Source organism: Mixophyes fleayi, chromosome 2 (assembly GCF_038048845.1).
Source record: "Mixophyes fleayi isolate aMixFle1 chromosome 2, aMixFle1.hap1, whole genome shotgun sequence".
Lineage (NCBI taxonomy): Eukaryota > Metazoa > Chordata > Amphibia > Anura > Limnodynastidae > Mixophyes > Mixophyes fleayi.
The window spans coordinates 28,299,573-28,322,711 of NC_134403.1; the positions used below are offsets into that span (position 1 = coordinate 28,299,573).

The window sequence follows — 23,139 nt, forward strand, 5'->3', positions numbered from 1 at the left end:
TTCCACATTCCATCAGGTTAGCATCTACTCTCAAATGCTTCAAGCGTGCCCTTAAGACTCATTTCTTTATTCAAGTCTATCAGTCCTTCTCCTAACTTCCTTGTCCCGGGTCTCTCCCCCAGTTAGTACCACCCTTTTTTTGTCTCCCCCTTCCCTTTAGGTAGTTAGCTCTCATGAGCAGGGCCCTCTTTTCTTGTGTGCTCCTACTACTGTTCCTTCACCCTCTGTACCTCTTGGCCTGCTTCGCTAGCCCTGTTTTCCCTGTTTTTTAAGCTTCAGCCTTCTTATCGCTGATTTCTACCATCCCTTTCACTGTCCCAAATATAATCTGATTTGCTTTACTCTGTCACCTGGGCTTGTATGAATTTTGTTCTTTCTGTATCGTGTTGTGTCTTGGTTCTCTGTTTTCTGTATATGTAATGTATGGCGCTGCGGACCCTTTGTGGCGCCTTATAAGTCAAAGATAATAATAATAGTCTGTTTTTGGAGTGTGGGAGGAAACCAGAGCACCCGGAGGAAACCCACGCAAACACAGGGAGAGCACACAAACTCCACATAGATAAGGGCATGGCTCGGAATTGAACTCATGACCCCAGTGCAGTGAGGCAGAAGTGCTAACCACTAAGCCACCGCGCTGCCCGAATTGTATTAAATAATAAACAGGTGGTTCATATTTCACAGTTTTAAATGCCGAAGCCAAGGACACAGCTACCATATTCCTACACTAGGGTCCATGGTCTGAGTAGTCCTCAGTAATCACTGAGATCACTTATACCGAATGATTTATGAAACAGGAAGTATATTGCGAGAAAAATGCTAAAAGTTAAATGAATGATGGGTGTGCCCAAATGTAATAAGCATCAGAGTTTATTGGTGATTCTTTTTCTTTGGCAATACATGACTCATTGAGCGCCACCATCTAAACCTCAATGATGGCAGACACAAGATGGTACATGAATCTGCTGAATGTTGGCAAGCACTGGTGTATACATGAATCCATCATCATCATCAGCAACATTTATTTATATAGCGCCAGCAAATTCTGTAGCGCTTTACAATTGGGAACAAACATTAATAAGACAATACTGGGTAATACATACAGACAGAGAGGTAAGAGAACCCTGCTCGAAAGCTTACAATCTATGGGACAATGGGAGTTAGAAACACAAGGGCATGTGCTACATCATATTGCACAATGGACCAGATAGAATGCAAAGGTAAAAGTATTGACTGGGCTGTGTGTGTGGCAATGTTGGTGAGAGGGTTGTTGTCTTGCGTTAGCTGTGTAGAGGGTGGTAATAGGGTAATCTAGGGAGATTAAGATTGTGGTTGAGGAATATCATAAGTTTGTCTGAAGAGGTGGGTTTTCAGAGAATGCTTGAAGGTTTGAAGACTAGAGGAAAGTCTTACTGTGCGAGGGAGGGAATTCCACAAAGTGGGTGCAGCCCGGAAAAAGTCCTGTAACCGAGAATGGGAGGATGTGATGAGAGTGGAAGAGAGACGTAGATCTTGTGCAGAGCGGAGGTGTCAAGTAGGGAGATATTTTGAGACAAGTGAGGAAATGTATGTCGGTGCAATTTTCTTGATGGCCGTGTATGTTAGTAGAAGAATTTTATATTGGATTCGTTGAAATACAGGCAGCCAATGTAGAGACTGACAGAGTGGCTCAGCAGAGGAATAACGGTTTACAAGGGAAATCAATCTAGCCGCTGCGTGCAAAATAGATTGTAGGGGTTCGAGTCTGACTTTGGGAAGACCAGTAAGAAGGGAATTGCAATAGTCAATGCGGGAGATGATGAGTGCATGAATTACAGTTTTTGCGGTGTCTTGTGTGAGATATGTGCGTATTCTGGAAATGTTCTTTAGGTGTATGTAACATGATCCATATACATATGCACAACTGCACACTGTCATGTAAGTCGTGTTCTTTAAAAATGGTGCCCAAGAAATTTAGGATTAGCCAGGGTGCTTAGCTTTTGTCTCTAAGTTATGACTGATTCCACATAGCCACCCGTGGGCATGTGTACACTTACATATGCATCCGTGTTACATGTCCCTTCATCATTGTGCCCCACTGGTTCAGAGATTCATTCAACTGACAGGATCTGAATGGAAAACATAGTGAATTTTTAGACCTATAGCACATAGCTTTTTCTTACGCATGCCAGATGCAAATTCACTCATGTCTGGTTCCATTGATAATATAACATACCCCGACTTTTACTGCGTGTGCCGTCTATTACCTGACACATTGTAGTAACTGTGATACAGCAAATTTAACAACGTTCAGATTCAAGCTTGATATAAATATATTAGTCCATTGAACATCAGTTGTGTGCGACATTCCAGAGAATAGGAAAGAACGATACCTGTAAATTATATCAAAATGAATGTTGTTACCCTACGGCTAACTCTTAATGCATTTCTCTTGGTCAGTATGCAATATTTAAAGATGATGTAAGAGTGGTCATTAATCAATCATGACTGCATCACAACATAGCAATTTCTATACACCTGCAGCAAAGGGAGTTGACAGTAAAACACTCTGGTAATGAAGGCAGTAAAAATGATTTAAAGGTCCTGTCATATGACTGGATGAGGTGCCGTAGTGTCCTCATAGTGTATGAAACATTCTCTTTCACTTTGCTGTTAAAGGATTTACCGGTAATTCATTCTTGTTTCCAATCTGTATTAACCTTCTACTATAACTGTGCCACACCACAAAAGTAATACTTTCAGCGTGTAATTATAAAACACAAACTGTGAAGAAACCCAACATTCAATTCCATCCTCTTTATGACTGCCAACCGGAGCAAACTTCAGATTATTATTGTTTTATGTAACCATTAGATAGATAGATAGATAGATAGATAGATAGATTATTACAAATAGATAGATTTCAGATTACAAAGAGATATATAGATAGATAGATAGATAGATAGATAGGTAGATAGATACGAGATTACAAATATGTATAAAATAGATAGAAAGATAGATAGATAGATAGATCGATATGAGATAGAGCGATATGAGATAGATAGATAGATAAGAGATTACAAATAGATATGAGATAGATAGATAGATACGAGATTACAAATAGATATGAAATAGATAGATAGATAGATAGATTGATATGAGATAGATCGATATGAGATAGATAGATAGATAGATAGATAGATAGATAGATAGATAGATAGATAGATAGATAGATAGATAGATAGATAAGATATTACACATAGATATGAGATATACAGATAGATAGATAAATAGATAGATAGATAGATAAGAGATTACAAATAGATATGAGATAGATATATAGATATATAGATAGATAGATAGATAGATAGATAGATAGATAGATAGATAGATAGATAGATAGATAAGAGATTACAAATAGATAGATAGATAGATAAGAGATTACAAATAGATAGATAGATAGATAGATAGATAGATAGATAGATAAATGATTACAACTAGATAGATAGATATATTTGAGATTACAGATAGATAGATAGATAGATAGATAGATAGATAGATAGATAGATAGAAGATTACAAATAGATAGATAGATGGATAGATAGATAGATAGATAGATAGATAGATAGATAGATAGATAGATAGATAGATAGATAGATGTATAGATAGATAGATGTATAGATAGATAGATAGATAAGAGATTACAAATAGATATAATATAGATAGATATATAGATAGATAAGAGATTACAAATAGATAGATAGATAAGAGATTGCAAATAGATAGATAGATAGATGATTACAAATAGATATATAGATTTGAGATTACAAATAGATAGATAGATAGATAGAAAGATAGATAGATAGAAGATTACAAATAGATAGATAGACAGATAGCTAGATAAATAGGAGATTACAGATAGATAGATGATTACAAAAAAATAGATAGATAGATAGATACGAGATTACAAATAGATATGAAATAAATAGATAGATAGATAGATAGATATGAGATTACACATAGATATGAGATAGATAGATAGATAGATAGATAGATAGATAGATAGATAGAAGATTACAAATAGATAGATAGATAGACAGTTAGACAGATAGATAGATAGATAGATAGATAGATAGATAGATAGATAGATAGATAGATAGATAAGAGATTACAAATAGATATGAGATAGATAGATATATAGATAGATAGATAAGAGATTACACATAGATATGAGATATACAGATAGATAGATAGATAGATAAATAGATAGATAGATAAGAGTTTACAAATAGATATATAGATATATAGATAGATAGATAGATAGATAAGAGATTACAAATAGATAGATAGATAGATAGATAGATAAGAGATTACAAATAGATAGATAGATAGATAGATAAATGATTACAACTAGATAGATAGATAGATTTGAGATTACAGATAGATAGATAGATAGATAGATAGATAGATAGATAGATAGATAGATAGATAGAAGATTACAAATAGATAGATAGATGGATAGATAGATAGATAGATAGATAGATAGATAGATAGATAGATAGATAGATAGATAGATGTATAGATAGATAGATAGATAGATAAGAGATTACAAATAGATATAAGATAGATAGATATATATATATAGATAGATAGATAAGAGATTACAAATAGATAGATAGATAGATAAGAGATTGCAAATAAATAGATAGATAGATAGATAGATGATTACAAATAGATATATAGATTTGAGATTACAGATAGATAGATAGATAGATAGATAGATAGAAGATTACAAATAGATAGATAGATAGATAGCTAGATAAATAGGAGATTACAAATAGATAGATAGATGATTACAAAAAGATAGATAGATAGATACGAGATTACAAATAGATATGAAATAAATAGATAGATAGATAGATAGATAGATATGAGATAGATCGATATGAGATAGATAGATAGATAGATAGATAGATAGATTGATTGATATGAGATAGATAGATAGATAAGAGATTGCAATCAGATATGAGATAGATAGATAGATAGATAGATAGATAGATAGATAGAAGATTACAAATAGATAGATAGATAGATAGATAGATAGATAGATAGATAGATAAATAGACAGTTAGACAGATAGATAGATAGATAAGATTACATAAAAATATGAGATATACAGACAGACAGACAGACGGATAGACAGACAGACAGACAGACAGACAGACGGTTAGACAGACTGACAGATTGTTAACTAAATATTATTAAGATTAAATTATTACATTATCATTAAAATCAGGATTGTATAGTGGGATGTAGACGTGAACGAGCGCTACCTAGGGTGACTGCATGAAGGTGGAGAGTGAGGGGCTGTCGCACCTGTCACCGCCACTGTCTCTCAAGCGCCCGCCCAATGATGACTCATTGTCTTCAGGCTTTACCATGGGAATATGTCAAGATTAAAACATTACTGTATTTTTCTTTCATGTTTTCCTTTTACTTCGGAGAACAACTATTCTATTAAAATTAATTTCTGTTATCTGTCACAATTTTGCACCCTTAAAAATATTGCATCCTCACAAAAGCCTCATGCCCTAGATTGCAGCCTAGTTAGCCTATTGGACAAATCTGGCCCTAGGTAGATAGCTATATAGATTAGATATATGGATGGATGGATGGAGAGATAGATGGATGGATGGAGAGATAGATGGTAACTAGGCCATGTACAGCAGAACACTAAGGCTGTAGCTCCAGGAATATTCACTTAATTAAGAGAAGAATAAAATACATTTTTAAATAAACTTTATTTTTTTACTTTATCTCTGGTATTGGTATTTGATCCATTTCTTTGACGTACACTGTTATTGGTAATGTTTTTAAATGTTTTCAGTTTCTATTACTGTCGATATGGTTACCATAGTGATATCTTGTTTGTAAATTATTGTATCATTAAGTGTACTACGCTGTTCACCCCCCTTCTAGATCAATGCGTACCACTGGTATAGCAGCAATTATAGTTGCACTGAAATACCTCAATTAGCAAAACCGGGTCATTTCCGCCATCTTTAGAATTGCTCTTATGCTCTTATGTATCTTGGCTGATTGTGTTATGATATTGAGCATTGTTTTCACCCAGTGTCAGAGTGGATACGAAGGACCGGATGTAGAGTGGAAAATTGGGCAAAAGTTATTTAAAAAAAAAAAAAGCTGGATGTTAAAAAAACGCATTTATGCCCATAAGCGGAAATCTACGCACCACAAGCTATGTGCAGGTCACACCGGTTTATGCCAGGCACACGCCAATGAAACTTACGTTCCACTTGCGCCCATGTTTTTATCATTTTGCTTTATGTGCAACAAACGCATTCACTATTTGACATCTCTAACACAGCAGAAACAACTCCCCAAACAGCCAATCAGAAGCGGTTCACTAGTGCTCTAGAATGTCATCATCATCCTCTATCTTCACCTGCCCAGACCACCCTCAAATATTACGGCTTCCTCAGGCATATTTACTTCCATTCGCAACCACTCTAACTCAACCTTATTGTACTTGGAATATGTTAGCGCACCTCCATCCCACCTCTCCGGGCACAGGCTGGAGTAACTGGCAAAATCAACCAAATCTGCATGGGCACATATTCACGTGACCGCTTCCTGGGCAGGCGCAGTGCGATTTCACACAAGATACATTATGCACACTGGTGTAGCACTCACTCTGCAGACAGTGACATTCCATCATGTACCACATCTTGACATTCAGGGCCTGATGTTGAGTTGGACCATGTTGGGCGTAATGACTCCCAAATATGACGCCTGTAAAAATTACGCATTTACACCCATTTGTTGGGCCCAATCTTTTTTTAAAATACGCCCACAAAATCCTGTAATATATGCACAATCAATGAATGTGTAGCAAAATAATAAAAAAAATGTTTACTGCATCATCATCATCATCACCATTTATTTATATAGCTCCACTGATTCTGCAGCGCTGTACAGAGAACTCATTCACATCTGTCCCTGCCCCATTGGAGCTTACAGTCTAAATTCCCTAATATAGACACTCACACACACAGACAGACAGAGAGGGAGACAGGTAGACACTAGGGTCAATTTTGATAGCAGCCAATTAACCTACTAGTATGTTTTTGTACTGCAGTACTGTGTCAGCCAGAAAAGTCTATGTGATGTTGAATACTTTTGTGTCAAAAAAGACAAAAGTATTATAGAAGTGATACCTTTATTGGCTAACCAAAAGAAAGTTTTATATTTTCTAGCTTTCAGAGCACAGAGCCCCTTCATCAGGGAAGTTTACAAATGAATGACTGAGAAAAGGGCACAACATTTAAGAGATGTTACATCAAGCAATTTGTACAGGGGATGGAGAGGAATACATCATTAAGATAAGCTAAGTAATAAAACAGAGGTTTTCATTATGGATGGAAGAGTGAAAGTCCTATGAGTTCAGAGATCTGCAGTCACTCTGCTGTGGGGTGTGAAGTGTGTCCAAGTAGTGGGTCATAAATCCAAGTGTTAGGTTGAATCCTTGAGTCAATAGCTGGAATGTTCTTATCAGCTTGAATTCCCAGACTTGTCTCTCCCTGTCATTTTTATAAAACTTTTCAGACTTTTAAATCTGTCATACTGTGTCCTGGTCCAGAGAAGTGTTTACCAACGGGGGTGTCTAGAGTCTTCTTTATTGTGTACCTGTGTAGATTCATCCTGGGTTGCAGTTTCTGCTTGGTCTCCCCAAAGTAGATTCCCTCAGAGCACCTTAAGAAAGCCCCTATCTGCTCCATAGGCGAATTCACAATCAGCCAATCAGAAGCTACTCCCTAGATGCGACAATCTTCATCATCATTGTGTATTTGCACCAACCCGCAGGCACCAGCAATTGATGAGGCTCTGATGAGCATAATGTGTCTCTGTGCGGGTCCTTGTCTGTTTATAACTACATGAACACGCGCTTGCTGATCTCTGCCTATGCTGGACAGCCACCACCTCCCCCTTCCCTCTTCTCGCTGAGCAGGTGTGACTATCATACCCTTACATATCTCCATCCACTTTATATATATATATATATATATATATATATATATATATATACATATACACACACACTAAGAGGTGAATGAAGATGTGTTATAGTATGATGGAGAGAGAGAGAGAGAGGCTAGAGGGAAGATGTTGGTACGAGTTGGTCAGCCTAACATGTATTGTTCCCTGTTTAAATACAACGAGCCACATAGAGAGGGATATCTATCTATCTATCTATCTATCTATCTATCTATCTATCTATCTATCTATCTATATACAGCCCATGATATTTGCTTGCACTCAACAAATAAAACTCCTTTTCCAAGCACATTCCTACCTCTCAGTCAAAAGCTCTTTTAAATCAATCCACCAATTCCAGTTTAGAGCTGTGCTCCATGACACCCCTGTCCTCCTAAATGCTCTCTCTTGGCTTAGGAAACTCCTGTGCTGACTGTTAGTATAGAATGTAGGTGTCTGGCACACAGCTTAGGCAGGGAGCCTGTACCCTGCCCTCCTCTCATCTCACTCAGTTGCCGGTGGCTCTAGGAGATGGCCAGTGGTTTGTGTGGCAGAACAAACTTATTTCTTGCATTTTATCATTCAGATCAGAATTTCTCCAAAACCTGACAGTACTTTAAGAGACAGCAGTTGCTCTGTTGTCCAATGTCTTCGCCTTGTAAGCACAGTGCCAGTAATGCTGCTTAAATTCACTTCTGTTTAACCTGTGACTGTCCTCTTACACAGAGGCTGCTGCATCACATTCTCTATGTCACGTTTATATCTCCCTGGAGTCTGCGTTCCTGTCCTCCCTTCCCTGGCTGGCAGATGACTTTTGATGACTGTAGTTTTTACTCCTTATCCACCCAGTGCATTTACACTCTGACGCCCCGAATACTAAGCAAGAAGTCCCCCCCCCCCCCACCCCTAGTTCCCCTCCCCTTAACTTGTCATGTGGAGTCTGTTGATCATTTAAACATTTGCCACCCTACCTCTATCCCCGTTTACCTTCCACTGAGCACCAAGATATCAGTACCTGCTCCACACTTTGCAAGGTGAGAGGGACTTCACCTCCCAGCGCTAAATGTTAGGGACGTGAGATGCGAGGAAAGACCAGGACTGCGTTAGACATGTTACAGAATGCGTCTATACCCAGGAACTGCTGCGTTTTGGAGAGGGGAGAGTTGTTTGATTCTGCCGCCCCCAGGGCTGCGTGGCTGGTGACTGCGCTGTCCAGCGTCCTGATTTTCACCACGGTAGTGGATATTCTGGGCAGTCTGTTGGTTATCATCTCTGTCCTGAAGAACAGAAAGCTAAGAAATTCAGGTAAGGTTATTTTATCCATGGTCTCTGCAATACTGTTCTGCAATATTCTCACGGGCAGACAGCTAGTCAGGGTGCATCACTAAAGCCAACCATGGTATTCAGCAATGTACACATTAGTTAATGCATTTTAATCAGTGACTGACAGTTGGGTTGTGATGGTTGCAGTTATCTAGGATACATCGAAGAAATGTAATAGTTGTATTACAGGTAAGCAGGTGTGATGCCTCACTTTAGAAGTATATTAGTATTATTTTACAATACACAGTGTTTGATAGACAATTAGGATGTCTAAAACGTAGACACCCCCTTTCCATGCTGGTTTTTAAAATCTGAAGGTGTAATAGTCTTTTTTTATTATTAAAAGTCATCAGGTATTTCTCATAATTCACAGTCGTTTATTATTTAAATCTAAATTTGTCAGAATGCTGATAAGGCTCCAAATGTGCCTGCATGGCTTAGCTGAATTAAGCATGCAATATTTCACATAGAACAGGCATAGGCTACCTGTGGTTGTCCAGTTTTTGTAGAACTAAAAGTTCCAGCACAACCTACCACCCAGAAATGGAGCAGCAAAAAATCTTGCAGTCCCACAACAGATGGAGAGCCATATGCTGCCTACCTCTGATCTAAGCTAGGTAAACAAAAAAAACAAATATTATTCATTTAATGACAAAAAAGCTTGTATAAGCTTGTACTGACTATTTCCTCAGTAGCGCCTCTACTGTATGTTTGCTTACAGTTTGCATGGTCCTACTTTAGGCATGCAGTGCGGCTATTGGAACATGAGAGATTTAAGCTGTGATACTTTTTTTTGTATACATCTGTCCAATGAGAGCTTGGTGAGGTCATACAAATGCAGCAGTGTAAATAGTCACAGCCTCACATGGCTGTTAGCTAACAGGTTTCAATGCAGCGGTGTAACTTTTCTAAACATTGCTGCTGGTTAGAGGGTGTAACTAATGCTGATGTCTGTTGGAGTCTACTACCAATCCATGCATTAAGCTGAAATGTGGATATAGTGATGGGTATTTTTGACAAAAAGAAATGCAGAGAGATAACAATATACAATATATGTATAACTATATATGTATTACATTCTAGATCACTTTACTGTATATATATATATATATATATATATATATATATATATATATATATATATGTGTGTAAATATGATTATATGCAGTTATCTGTATGGAATTAAACATGAATGGCTATTGTGATTTAGTTGAACAGTTATGACAACACTTTTACATGATATGCTGTTTTTTATGTTGCATTTAGTCAGTGACTAACAAACAGCTCTATAGACAGCATGTGCAACAGGGACATCTGCAGGATATGAGAAGCAACTGCAGATGTAATATATTGTGTAAAGTTCATTGCTGTCTACTTAATGATTTTAATGGTTCATTGGCTATCAATGTGAGTAACAATATGTTAGCAGTAAGAGTAACACAAACTATAGTGGTTATTTCCTTTGAGAATATTATTATTGATATAGCTCCAAAATATTATATAGCGCTCTACTGAGTATATTTAATTATTCACAGCAGACTCTGCCCCATTGGGGCTTACAGTCTGAAGTCTCTACCATACTATGGTCCATCTACCGGTATGTTTTGAGACTGTTGGAGGAAACCCACGCAAACACGGGGAGAACATACAAACTTCGCACCGATGATGCTATGGTTGGAATTGAAACCATGACCCCCACGCTGTGAGGCAGTAATGCTTACCACTGTGCTACCCAAGAACATTAGATATAGTAATAATAATGTAATATCAGCTACTTACCATATGTCATTTTTACCAAGACCTCTAAAAATACATTTTCCATTTTCACATTTATAAACTTCCTTAAAGTTTTCATCCATACTATGGGGCTCTGTGTTGTATGATAAATATGGAATGCATAATACAAGTGGTGCATTTTTACTGTCTTCCATAGTTGCCTTCTCTTTTGAGTTGGTACGTTGACCCCTAAATTTTGTTTTAGCTGTCAGTGAGGGCTGGATAAATAGCAGATCTCACAGTGGCTGTATACTAATGACAGCATTATGCTAACAAAATTGTCAGAAGGCAGATTGAACTCATGATTACAGAGTCTATCAGCACGTGTGTGTGTGCGTGTGTGTGTGATTTATATATATAAATATATTTTGGTATATTTGTTATGGCTAACCACTTGTGGCATTTAGCAAACTTGCATGTACTCTATTTATAGAAAGTCAAGTGCCGTATCAGTGATCTTACAGTAATAGTGCTGATTAACTAAACAACCAGCCCTCAGTCCCACTTTGGAATTGGATGTAGCGGGAGAGAACATGAGTCATTGTACAAGCATTAATCTTACATTAAATTCAGCATATCTTAACATACTTACATATTCATTGGAAGGCAAGACAACAATGTAATAACACTATATCTATTGCCTGGTGACAAGGAACGATGGGATGTAACAGTCTGCTGGAAGATTTCTAATTTATCATCCACAAGTCAATGTCATTTTTCATTACTGAAATTGCATATTGTAGTATAAGAATCGCCCTTAAGTGGTGCAGATGCAAATGCTTTCATATATGTGTGCTCCTCACTTAATCCCAATTTACTATGTCATTTTCTACTACTGCAGTGTTTTAGTTATAATATATACCGCAGTGGAATAGTGATTATTTCTGCTCACTGCTACGACTTTTTTATTGAATTGCACTAAATTATGGAAAATCATCCCCCTCTCGGTATGTTTAACAAACCACGTGATTACTCACAAATAATCAATGTGCCATGCAAAGCCACACAAGAATTACTTTGGCACACTAGGACTTGGGGGTAAGTTTATCAAGCTGCGAGTTTCTGGAGGGTTTGAAAAGTGGAGATGTTGCCTATAGCAACCAATCAGATTCTAGGGGCTAGATTTACTAAGCTGCGGGTTTGAAAAAGTGGGGATGTTGCCTATAGCAACCAATCAGATTCTAGCTTTCATTTATTTAGTACCTTCTACAAAATGACAGCTAGAACCTGATTGGTTGCTATAGGCAACATCCCCACTTTTTCAAACCCGCAGCTTAGTAAATCTAGCCCCAGCTGTCATTTTGTAGAGTGCACTAAATAAATAATAACTAGAATCTGATTGGTTGCTATAGGCAACATCTCCACTTTCAAAACCCTCCGGAATGTCGCAGCTTGATAATTTACCGCTTGGTGTGCTGATTGGTTGCTGAGGTTCGGTGGAAGTTTTGCACATGTTGGTAAATACAATAAGTCAATGAACAAATACAAATTTGCGCACAGGCAGTGCAAAAATGTTTGTCCAAAATGCTGTCATTATTGTTCCCTACTAATAGGGGTATACATATGCACAGTATTTGTGGCTAGTCTGAAGTGGTATTATGACTCCTTGTGAGCTTAACACGTGTTTGTTTGTGCACGTGTCTGTATAATTCATTCAGTGCAAAGTTACTTTGTGTCTAATTTCCCCCTACCTGTGTCTCTTTGGACCGCTCTCCCCCTTAACCCATCATTATATCGGAACTGATGATTCACTGCTCATTTGCCCCTAACTTTCCTATTTAAATGCAGCTGTTGCCTAAGCATAGTGGATTTACAAAGCACACCCAATGAGCACCGCAAAACGCTTTGGTTTTGCACCAGTGCACGGGGTGATCCGAGCAGCGCACATTGAGGTGCCGTCTACTCTCTGACCTCAGGTTGAACAATCTTTAGGGGTTTTCTGTAAAAGTGGAAATGGCAAAGTCCAACCTTATGGCTACTATCACCCCTTTATATTAACTAAAGGATTTCTGTTCTTTTGCTAAAATACTTATCAGATTAGTCTCATTCATGGCTTAAATAGAACATAAGAATGAGGAGGCATTGGGACTGTACATGTATCACTTGTGTGTGTGAAGCTTTTTACAATGTTGCTCGTAGTACTGTGGGATACAAAGAAACATAGAATTTGACAGCAGATAAGAACCACTTTGATATATCCAGTCTGCTTATTTTTTTAATCTATGATAACCTCAAACCCTATTTGATCCTTAGTTCTTTGTAAGGATATCCTTAGGTCTATCCCAAACATGTTTAAAGTGCACTAATGTATTAGCCTCTACCACCTCTAATGGGAGGCTATACCACTTATGCACTACCCTTTCTGTGAAGTAGTTTTTCCTCACATTTCCTCTGAACCTACTTCCCCCCAGTGTCAGTGCATGTCCTCGTGTTCTAATACTTCTCCTTCTTTGTAGTATGTTTCCCTCCTGTACCTTGTTAAAACCCACAATATATTTGAAAGTTTCTATCATGTCCCCCGTTCCCTTCTCTGCTCCAAACTATACCTATTAAGATCTTTTAGTCTTAGATTAGGATATGAGCCTCTCTGCTGAAGGCTGGTGGAGATTTGGTTCTTGTCCTATTCTTTTGATGGGACCAGTTTTGCTTTCGTGTCTGTGAAGCTTTCTATTGCAGAAATATTTTTGTCTGCTAAAGTGCAGCGTGGAGGCACAAAGTGAGTCTTTAGCAGGTTCCTGACCCCTGCACTATCCTGATATCAGAGGGCTGGTACTATTTAAAGTGGAAATAATAAAAATATAATTGTTTTCTTTTTCTCTTGTTCTGATGTGTTCTGTCTTTTTTAAAGAAGTGGTGGACAAGGGTTTGGAGAGTATATTTTATCACTTGACGTTTATTTCAAAACTGTTTTTTATACTAAAAAAAAAGCTAATTTGGAATCATGGACCCCCACCCATTATGGTGGAACCACAGAAATTGCAAAGCTACCACTCCAGAGATCACGTTCTTGCTTATTACCCCGGCCCCCACAGTGGGGGTTGGGAATTGTCCAGCTCTTTTCAGCACAGGTCTGATAGTCTTTGGGAAGGTGGGCTCACACTGCTTTTTCTGCTCCATCCATAATGGCATCAGCCTCTTTGGAATTTAGACTGTAAGCTCCAATGGGGAAGAGACTGATGTGAGTGAGTTTTCTGTACAGCGCTGCAGAATTAGTGGCACTATATAAATAGTTGATGATGATGATGACAGTCACTTGACAACAATATAAGGTTGCAAATTATTAAGATACAACATACTTGCCAACTCTCCCTGAATGTCAGGGAGACTCCCTGAAATAGGGGTGATCTCCCTCACACCCTGAAGAGTCTGGCATTCTCCCTGATGCTGAGCCAGTACAAGACGTGGTAGACTTCGCATGTGTGGCATGATGACACAGTTCAGAAATTGTGTCCTATGTCCATGTATTGATGACTATGGAGGTGGCCATTTTCATGGAGACCAAGATTTAATCAAAGACTGACAGGTAAGACAACATGACTTCAGTAATGGAGACAGAAATGTAAAAGACGCTTCAGTCTCTAGAGATTCATTAGCTGCTTTTCTTTAACGCATAGTTGCCTACTCTCCTGGAATGTCCGGGAGACTCCCGCATTTCTGGGAGACCTCCCGGGAGAGCAGGGCAACCTCCTGGCTCCCACCCCCGTAGATAAGTTGGGGGGGCTTAATGACTCAAATATTGTGTCTTCGTAGCCCTGCTCCTGCTGTAAATGGCCAAAATTGTTTATGGGGAGGGGCAAAATGGTGCGATTCATCAAGCCCCGCCCCCATACGCCCACCTGCCCCCAGAATCTCCTGGAAGCCAACGAGGAAAAGTTGGAAAGTATGAGATATATCCAGCTAAGTCACCCACAATGTTATAGAGGAAGAGTAGACTGAAGGGAAGACCGCGGGGTGAGTTAGTGCTAATGCCTTTTGTTTAGTTCTCTTACAGTTTAACATATCTTAAAATTGTAATGATTTCAATTTTTACATTTTAATAAACAGATTTTTTTAAACTACCAGCTACATCCTATATTTATATAAAAAGGAATTTTGACAGCTACTCGATGGAGGTGAACATGCAAAGTAGAGGTAAACAAACGTGTCTGTCCCATAAAATCTACTCCCCCACTTTCCACTCACTTATGATAACAGCTGGTTTCTTATTTATGAAGATCTCCTGTCGGGTCATGCAAGGTTAACATAAATCTGTAGCATAAATTCTATTAACTTCCATGAATATAAAGCGAGCTTCTAGTACGCCAAATCCCATAAGTCCACTTGTGTATGTGCACAATTCTCAGTTAATGACATAGTTATTATAGATTATAATGATCAACATTTTACACTTGTATATTATTCCCAACAAGATGCAATATTTCTTCGAATAAGACCATAATTAAGAGGACAGTATATCCAGCATACATAATAAGAGAAATAGCACGTACATGCATTACAATAAGAATATATTTTAATATACAACAACTGTCTTATAAACCCTTAATTAGCATGACAAATGTACCAGGTCATTGTGAGGTACAGTGGATTAGTTGGGGCCATAGGACAGAACCCTAAAAAATGGAAATTGTCTCAGGAAAATGGGTACAACCTGTAACCTTATAGGCAGAACCAAAGTCAAGTGGCATAAAGGGCATCTACACCAAAATTACCAGTTCAAGGGTCCTGGAACTGTGGCCAATAAGTTGTGGTGCTCTGGAGCCCTCTGTGTGTAGTATTTATCCTCACAAGACTACTGTCCCTATACTCTACTAGGCCAGTGGTAGTATCACTTTGCAATGCAGCAAATAGACTGTTATTTTATTGAAGCGATTCCCCTGATATCCCCCTGCTCTTCCCGGCTCCCCTGTATCATGAGCTCCACCAATCAGAACACAGCACATTCTCCTCCTCTGGTGGTCAGGAGAGTCCAAACTCGCAAGTCGATCATTTATAATAAAATGCAGGGGGTGTGGATTGGGGGAGATATTTAGTGGCGCAGAAAAATGTCATGCAAACTGTCGCACCGCAGCTGTTGGGCTGGAGACAATTTTGATATCAGCCTCAAGTTTATATTAAATAAGTAAATAAGCAAAGAAATAATATTGTTTTTTTATTTATTTTACATATATTTGAGGTCTACCATCTATTAATAAAAACAATATATTGTACTGAATACACCCCATAAAAGGTTATAATAATTTACGGTGAAATCTGCGTTATCCAGGGTCTCTATGATTAACCCTTGCACTGCTAAATTAGCTTCTCTCGAGTCCACAATATTTCACACTACGTCTGTTTTTGCTGGGGTTTCTCTTTAAATGATTTTTTACTCTTCCCGGGGGCATTTTACTCCTAGGCTTCTATGCCACCCCAGTGGTTGGCATTGTAACAGGGTCTGTTTTACTTAACTGTTTGTGGGAAGGGGTAGTGGATTGCAGGAAGTCAGATTGTACACATTAGGTTCTTTAGGCAGATTATTCACTATATGATATTTAAAATTACTAAATTAATACACATGGTTCTAGATATCTAATAATGTTTGAATGTCCTGTAGATTGCAAGAGAACGTTGGGAGTTAATGGGACAATTGGAAAGACGGTCTATGAATCACACTCTACAGCGAGAACATTTTCGCTATGTTATGACTGAACTTTGAAGATGACTTTGCATTTCTATAATGCGTATTCTTTTGTTTTACCTGCATAGTAGAAAAACATCCACAACGCTTTTAAAATTGATTAGAATACATTGGATGTCAGAGGTTACAGTACAAATATTTATGTAGCTGAGCATTGTAGGTTAAACTAATTCTTCTAAAGGTCGCTACAACAGATAAGATTTCCCTTTGTCTGATAAAACTATTACTACTGAATTTTATATTTGTTTTGTAAGCTACAATAGCTAGAGCTCTGAAGTACATTGTTCTGTTACAGCTACTTATTGTTATATTGAGACCCTACCGTAAATTCTGGTTCTCACCAGTAAAGCATCTGAAGTTCTGCGCCTGCCTATCCCTCTTGCCTTATCTCCATACACTTCTTTAAATGCTCTTTGATACACCAGGTGCTTAAACCTTTATCATTCCTCTACACCACCCACCTTTACAGTCTGCAAACTTCTCCCGTGCTGCACCGATCCTCTGGAATGCTCTCCCTACTTCAGGCTGTCCACTAACCTTCAAAGTTATCCCTCTATCAGCGACAAGTGACCCCACTCGGCATAAAACCAATCTTAATGCATATCTTTTCACATGTCACCATCCCAACCTTACCTAACTGAAATCCCTAAACGTGGAAATTACATTAAAGTAAATAGCTAATGCTATTAAAATGCTCAAGCGATGCTCTGCCCCCTGGGCCTGACAGATTCCCCACCCTTTAGTACAAGAAATTCATGGGGTCCCTGGTCCCCATGCTTCTAGGCCTGTTTAATGCCATGCTTGCCAATGAGAAATTCAACCGAGCTACCACCAGACTGGGGATAGGAGTGATCCCTGAACCAGATCGGGACCCCACAGACCCTGGCAGTTATAGAGCGACCTCGCTCCTAAACACAGATTTAAAACTTTTCATGAAAATACTTGCCACTAGGCCCTCGTTGGTCCATCCGGACAAGGTGTGGTTTGTGCCCAATAGACAGGCCTCAGATAATATCAGAAGGCTTATTAACTTAATACATTTTGGTTCCCGTTCGGCTCTCCCTGCTCTGTTTTTGGCGCAGACGGAGAAAAGGCATTTGACAGAGTGGCCTGGCCATTCATGTAGCGCACCTTAGTGAACATGGGGATACAGGGAGCCTACTGCAGAGGTATTGTGGCCTGTACCACAATCCTGCAGCTGCTGTACTAGCAAACGGTTTCACCTCAGCCCCATTCACTATTTTAACACCTGCCAGGGTTGCCCACTATCACCCCTATTCTTTTCCTTAATTATGGAGGCTTTAGCAGCCCAGATATCACGGGACTAAACACAGACTTCCGTGACCATAAAATTGCACTATACACAGATGATGTCATCCGAACTGTCACGAATCCCCATATTGTCTTGCCAAACCTTTTCCAAGAAAGTGGTCCCTCAAGAGTATTACATTCTGAAAAGCTTATCACATTCTCTAGCTACTGTACCCTAGATATCTGCCCCGTCCCCCACATGGTGTATACACTACACTCTGATCTAGCATATTCTCTGGTGCCGTTCCCAATCATTTTGGGCTTGATGCAGAGTTGGCCCCAATTGTGCCGCAAATCACAGAGGCCCAAAGCAGAGGGTGAATTGTATACATACATGTGGAGCAGGACGTGTCAGGAATGACTGAGATTGTCATTGTGAGATTGACTGAGATTGACTGAGATTGTGAGATCCTTTTGGTACGTGTGGTCACACTCACCTGGGCTCCACATGCCCCACTACCCCACCCCTCACCCACCCCAAGAGGCCACAATTATACCAGCTCTCGGCAGCCCTGCTGGCAAAACAAACCTGTACTTTTTTGCTGTTACAAAGAGCATGGGCAAATAATCCCTTTAAAGTGAGGGATCTGGAAATGAAAAGGTTAAAAGCTTAATCTAAGTTTACGCAGCGATAGCTACATTGTGAATCTGTGATTGACAGCAGTCCTGTGCCGTGAATCATTCCTCGTGCATTGAACATTAGCATTATAATTTCCATTTACAGTGCACCTCTTAGTGTGAACAGTGGATTGCTTCATATAGACAGACGTATATGACCTTGTGTTCTTGTGAATATCACTAGATGTATTTCTATGATCATGCATTAATTGTTGTTGTTAATGTATAGACTAAAACAGTGACATTACACCAGATACAAATCTGACTCTTCCTACACAGCATCCCCTGGTGTAAAATGTCCAAATCCCTGTCCTGTGTCAACATGTGTAATCACTATGCAAATTTAGTGGTGGCTGTAATGAGCCGGAGATGTCTTGCCAAGATTTTTGAAATCCAATTAGTATTTTCACAATAAGAAAGAGGCATTTCCTGCACATAAATCTGAAATTAGTTGCTTATTGGAGCTGGACTGATAGAAAAACACCAGCGTAAGCAAATTCTAGCAAAAATGGAAGATGTAGGATTAGGAATACAGAATACATTCTGTTACAGATGGTTTCATATATGTATAGATATAGGATTTTATTAACACATGGTATACTGAGTTAGCTTGGCCTCTGTGTTTCCATATTAATACGGCCATTCCTTTCTCAGGTTATTCTAAGCAGGTAAATTATGTACTTAGAGAAGTGGGGGCAAAGCAGACCGGTATGCGATGGTATGCCATACCGCCACTTCTCCTACCGCTTTGATTGTAACACTATCAAATTCCCTTCACTTACATTTTACATAGCGCCACTTCTAAATTTTCCATTTCGACAGAAAGTTTAGAACTAAGCTGCTGTCCAATTAGGGGGTAAATGTATCAAGCTGAGAGTTTTTCAACGGGTTTGAAAAACCAATCAGATTCTAGCTATCATTTATTTATTACATTCTACAAAATGATAGCTAGAATCTGATTGGTTGCTATAGGCAACATCTCCACTTTTCAAACCCGCTAGAAAACTCTCAGCTTGATACATTTATCCCCAGGTGTCCTTAACTTCTAGAATGTGCTCTATAATGGATATGAAAATAATAAAGGTCCAACAGTAATCAAAGGCATCAAGATGATAACACTGGTCCCATGAACAACGCACCACCATCATAGAATCATATTCTGCAGGTTTCTTTTACCCAACACAGACTCCTCTATGCATTATTGGATTAGTGAAAAAGATTACCTAGCCCACCAACCTCTCCAGGGTATCCACGTTAACAAAAAGACACTAAGGGGGGTATTCAATTGTTGCTCCGGACCGCAAAAAAATGAGCGCGTTAAAACTATTACCGTTTATACGGTAAACTTGCGCGTAAAAGCCGTTAATACGGTAGTTTACTCGCTGAATTTCATCTCGCAGCATGAAATTCAGCGAGTAATTACCGTATAAACGGTAATAGTTTTAACGCGCTCGTTCTTCCGGCGGCCGGAGCAACAATTGAATACGCCCCTAAGGGGTAAATGTATCAAGCTGCGAGTTTCTGGCGGTTTGAATGTTGCCTATAGCAACCAATCAGATTCTAGTTATTTATTTAGTTCATTCAACAAAATGATAGCTATAATCTTATTGGTTGCTATAGGCAACATCTCCACTTTTTAAACCAGCCAGAATCTCGCAGCTTGATACATTTACCCCCAAGAGTTGCTACCACTACCCTCCTTAGTTTTCGTCTTTAGGTCCCCTCATTATTTTATCCCACCCCATGTAGCGAATAGAGGGGACTGTAACACAAAAACACCACTCCTCCCCCCTCACTGGAGGTCTTATAAAGTGTACCTCCACCTAAATGCCTTCCTCGCAATAATAGAAATCTGCTTAATAAACGGCATATCTATGCCTATACTTACCTATTGCGATTCTCCGATGCTGGCCGCAATGTCACCCAGCACAGGGCAAGATGCCAACTTTAATCTGGATCTGCCAACAAACATCTCCATTGTGTAAGAAAAAAAATGTCTTTATCAAAATTTCATTGGCCCACTTTTGGTTCTGATGTATAGAACTGAGTGGCATTTATAATACACTATGGGCTCTTGTATATTGAATATATGACATGTTTTAGTGCTTTGTGGTGTGTACAGTATATGTACTATAGATGTGTCCTTCTATGTCCAGGGGATTTCGTTAATCGACCACTTTCTGCCGCATCACGTCAATTATGTTTCCCAAAGTATAATACTGAAATGACCTTCAATATATTTATCTGCTACCAGATGAGAGAATATACTATGCATGTCAGATTAATGAAAAGTATGGAGCACAAGCATACTGTGTTTTGTGAATCAAATTACTATTTCTCCTCCCAGTTTAAATGAATGAATCAGCAGCATCTGTGTTTGGAGCAGAGGTAACTGTCAGTCAGCAAACAAACATGAATAGTGGAGAACTACAAGTGATTGACAGTTACCTCTGCTAACACCACATATATCAGGGACAAACACAGGATTTTTAGAGGTGGTTTCTGAATGCTTAATTTCAGAACAAATCAAAACGATGGGGAAAAAAATGCCACAATAACAGTAGAATTGGAAAAGTAAAATATATATAAATGTAATAATATATGTTAAAGAAATTAAGAATGAGGCATAAAATAATTGTACATTAATTTTAAAACCCTCCATTAATATTAACTTCCTTTACATAAATCCATATAGGATAACATAGAGTAAAAGGAAGCTTGTCACACAGTGTGGTAAAGACGAAGCTGGTGGCTGTAATTTGCAGATCAATAATGCAATAATTCACCTTGAATCATTGAAGACTACTGAAAGGGATAAAACACAATCTCTTCCCCATTGTATTCCTCAGAGATGTTTCTGAAGATATACATTTTACATCTGCTATACTTTGAGCTATAATCTTCCCATTTCTATTGCATATAACCCTGTTCTATACGGATGCAAATATATGGAAAAAATACAGTCCTTTCATCTCTTCTTTGTATAATGACCTTTCTTTTCTCCAGTCACATTTCCCTGCTGTGTTCTGTGCACAGTGGTTTTTTTGCAGTTTGAAGGACAGGTGAAGGTCATTTTCAAAGTCAATAATAAAGAAATAAGTAGTTTGTGTTTCTATAAACCAGGCTTAGACAACCTCTGGCTCTCCTGCAGGCACTGACAGTCACAGGTAGATCCTCTGTAGCTCTACAGGTTTAAACTACAAGTCCCAGCATGCACTGCCAACCAGAGTTATATAACCTGTGGTTCTCTATTTCTTGTGCTACCGTCTGGTTAGGCTTACTGGAACTTGTAGTTCCACAAGTCCCACAGCTGCCAGAGAGCCACGGGTTTCTTACCTCTGCTATAAGGTATCTTCCATTTATTAACAATTACAGTCTGCATGACAGAAGTATAACCGTATAGTGATGTTTAAAAAAAGCATTTTTGTATATACCATTTTTATTATGCATCTACATTTTTATTAGAGATGCTCACTGACCCCTGTGAAGTGGTTTTGATTTTGGTTTTGGATTAGTTTTGTGTTTTGGTTTTGGCAAAACCACCCTTGTGTGTTTTGGTTTTGGTTTTGGTTTTGTATATTTTTTTTAGAAAATTGCTAAAATATGCTAAAATCACATAATTTTGCTCTGTTTTTGATCCTACATTATTATTAACCTCAATAACACTAATTTCAAGTCATTTGCAGTCAATTTTGACCACCTCACAGGTCACAATATTATTTTCATACACTTTCAGACAAATACTGCAGCGACCTGGCTGGATGGTAAGCGACAGAGCAATGACACAAACACACGGCAGTTCCTAGCACATCTAGGACACATTGGCACACAGCAGTGGCAGAAAAGAAAAGTCAGAAGAAAAGCCTGCAATGCCTAGTATTTGTATTTCAGCAATTACAATTAGCAATGGAGCAATGGAGCTCTCCTCTTTAGGTGTATATAACACCATACACTTTCTTTGTGCAAATTTAGAAGAAAAGCCTGCAAGGACTAGTAGTTGTATTTTTTTAATGAGAATTACCAATGGAGCTCTCCTTTTTGTGTGTTACCTATATAACACTGTAGAATTGGACTGCAGAATTACATCAACCCTGTAAGCACTATAATTTGTATAAATCTCATTTCTGCAATGAGATTTAACACTGGAGCTATGGAGCTCTCCTGAATGTCACTGATTACTTTCTTTAACACTGCTACCCCCTCCTCTTTCAATTCTATATCTTTGCCTGCCCAACTACTCTACACTCTATGCTACCCCTTCTGTGTCCCTCTCTCAAATGGCGCTTGATCGCCGTGGAGGACGGTATTTATAGATTCCAAAATGTGCGAGATCCGACGACGTCACAATGAAGTTTTGCCTTGTTTTCGATTCCGAAAAAGTGGGATAGATCCCCTAAGTTCGG

The 23,139-nt window shown here is 38.6% G+C and overlaps 1 protein-coding gene across 1 annotated transcript in view; it reads left to right on the plus strand.

Annotated features, from left to right (window-relative positions):
• Window positions 1-8,869: 8,869 nt before the first annotated feature.
• MTNR1B (melatonin receptor 1B) overlaps window positions 8,870-23,139 on the plus strand; it is a 190,779-nt gene continuing 176,509 nt past the window's right edge. The window contains exon 1 of the mRNA XM_075198723.1: window positions 8,870-9,336. Coding sequence (XP_075054824.1) covers window positions 9,111-9,336 — 226 coding nt within the window. The 5' untranslated portion in view covers window positions 8,870-9,110. The remainder of the gene's footprint in view (window positions 9,337-23,139) is intronic.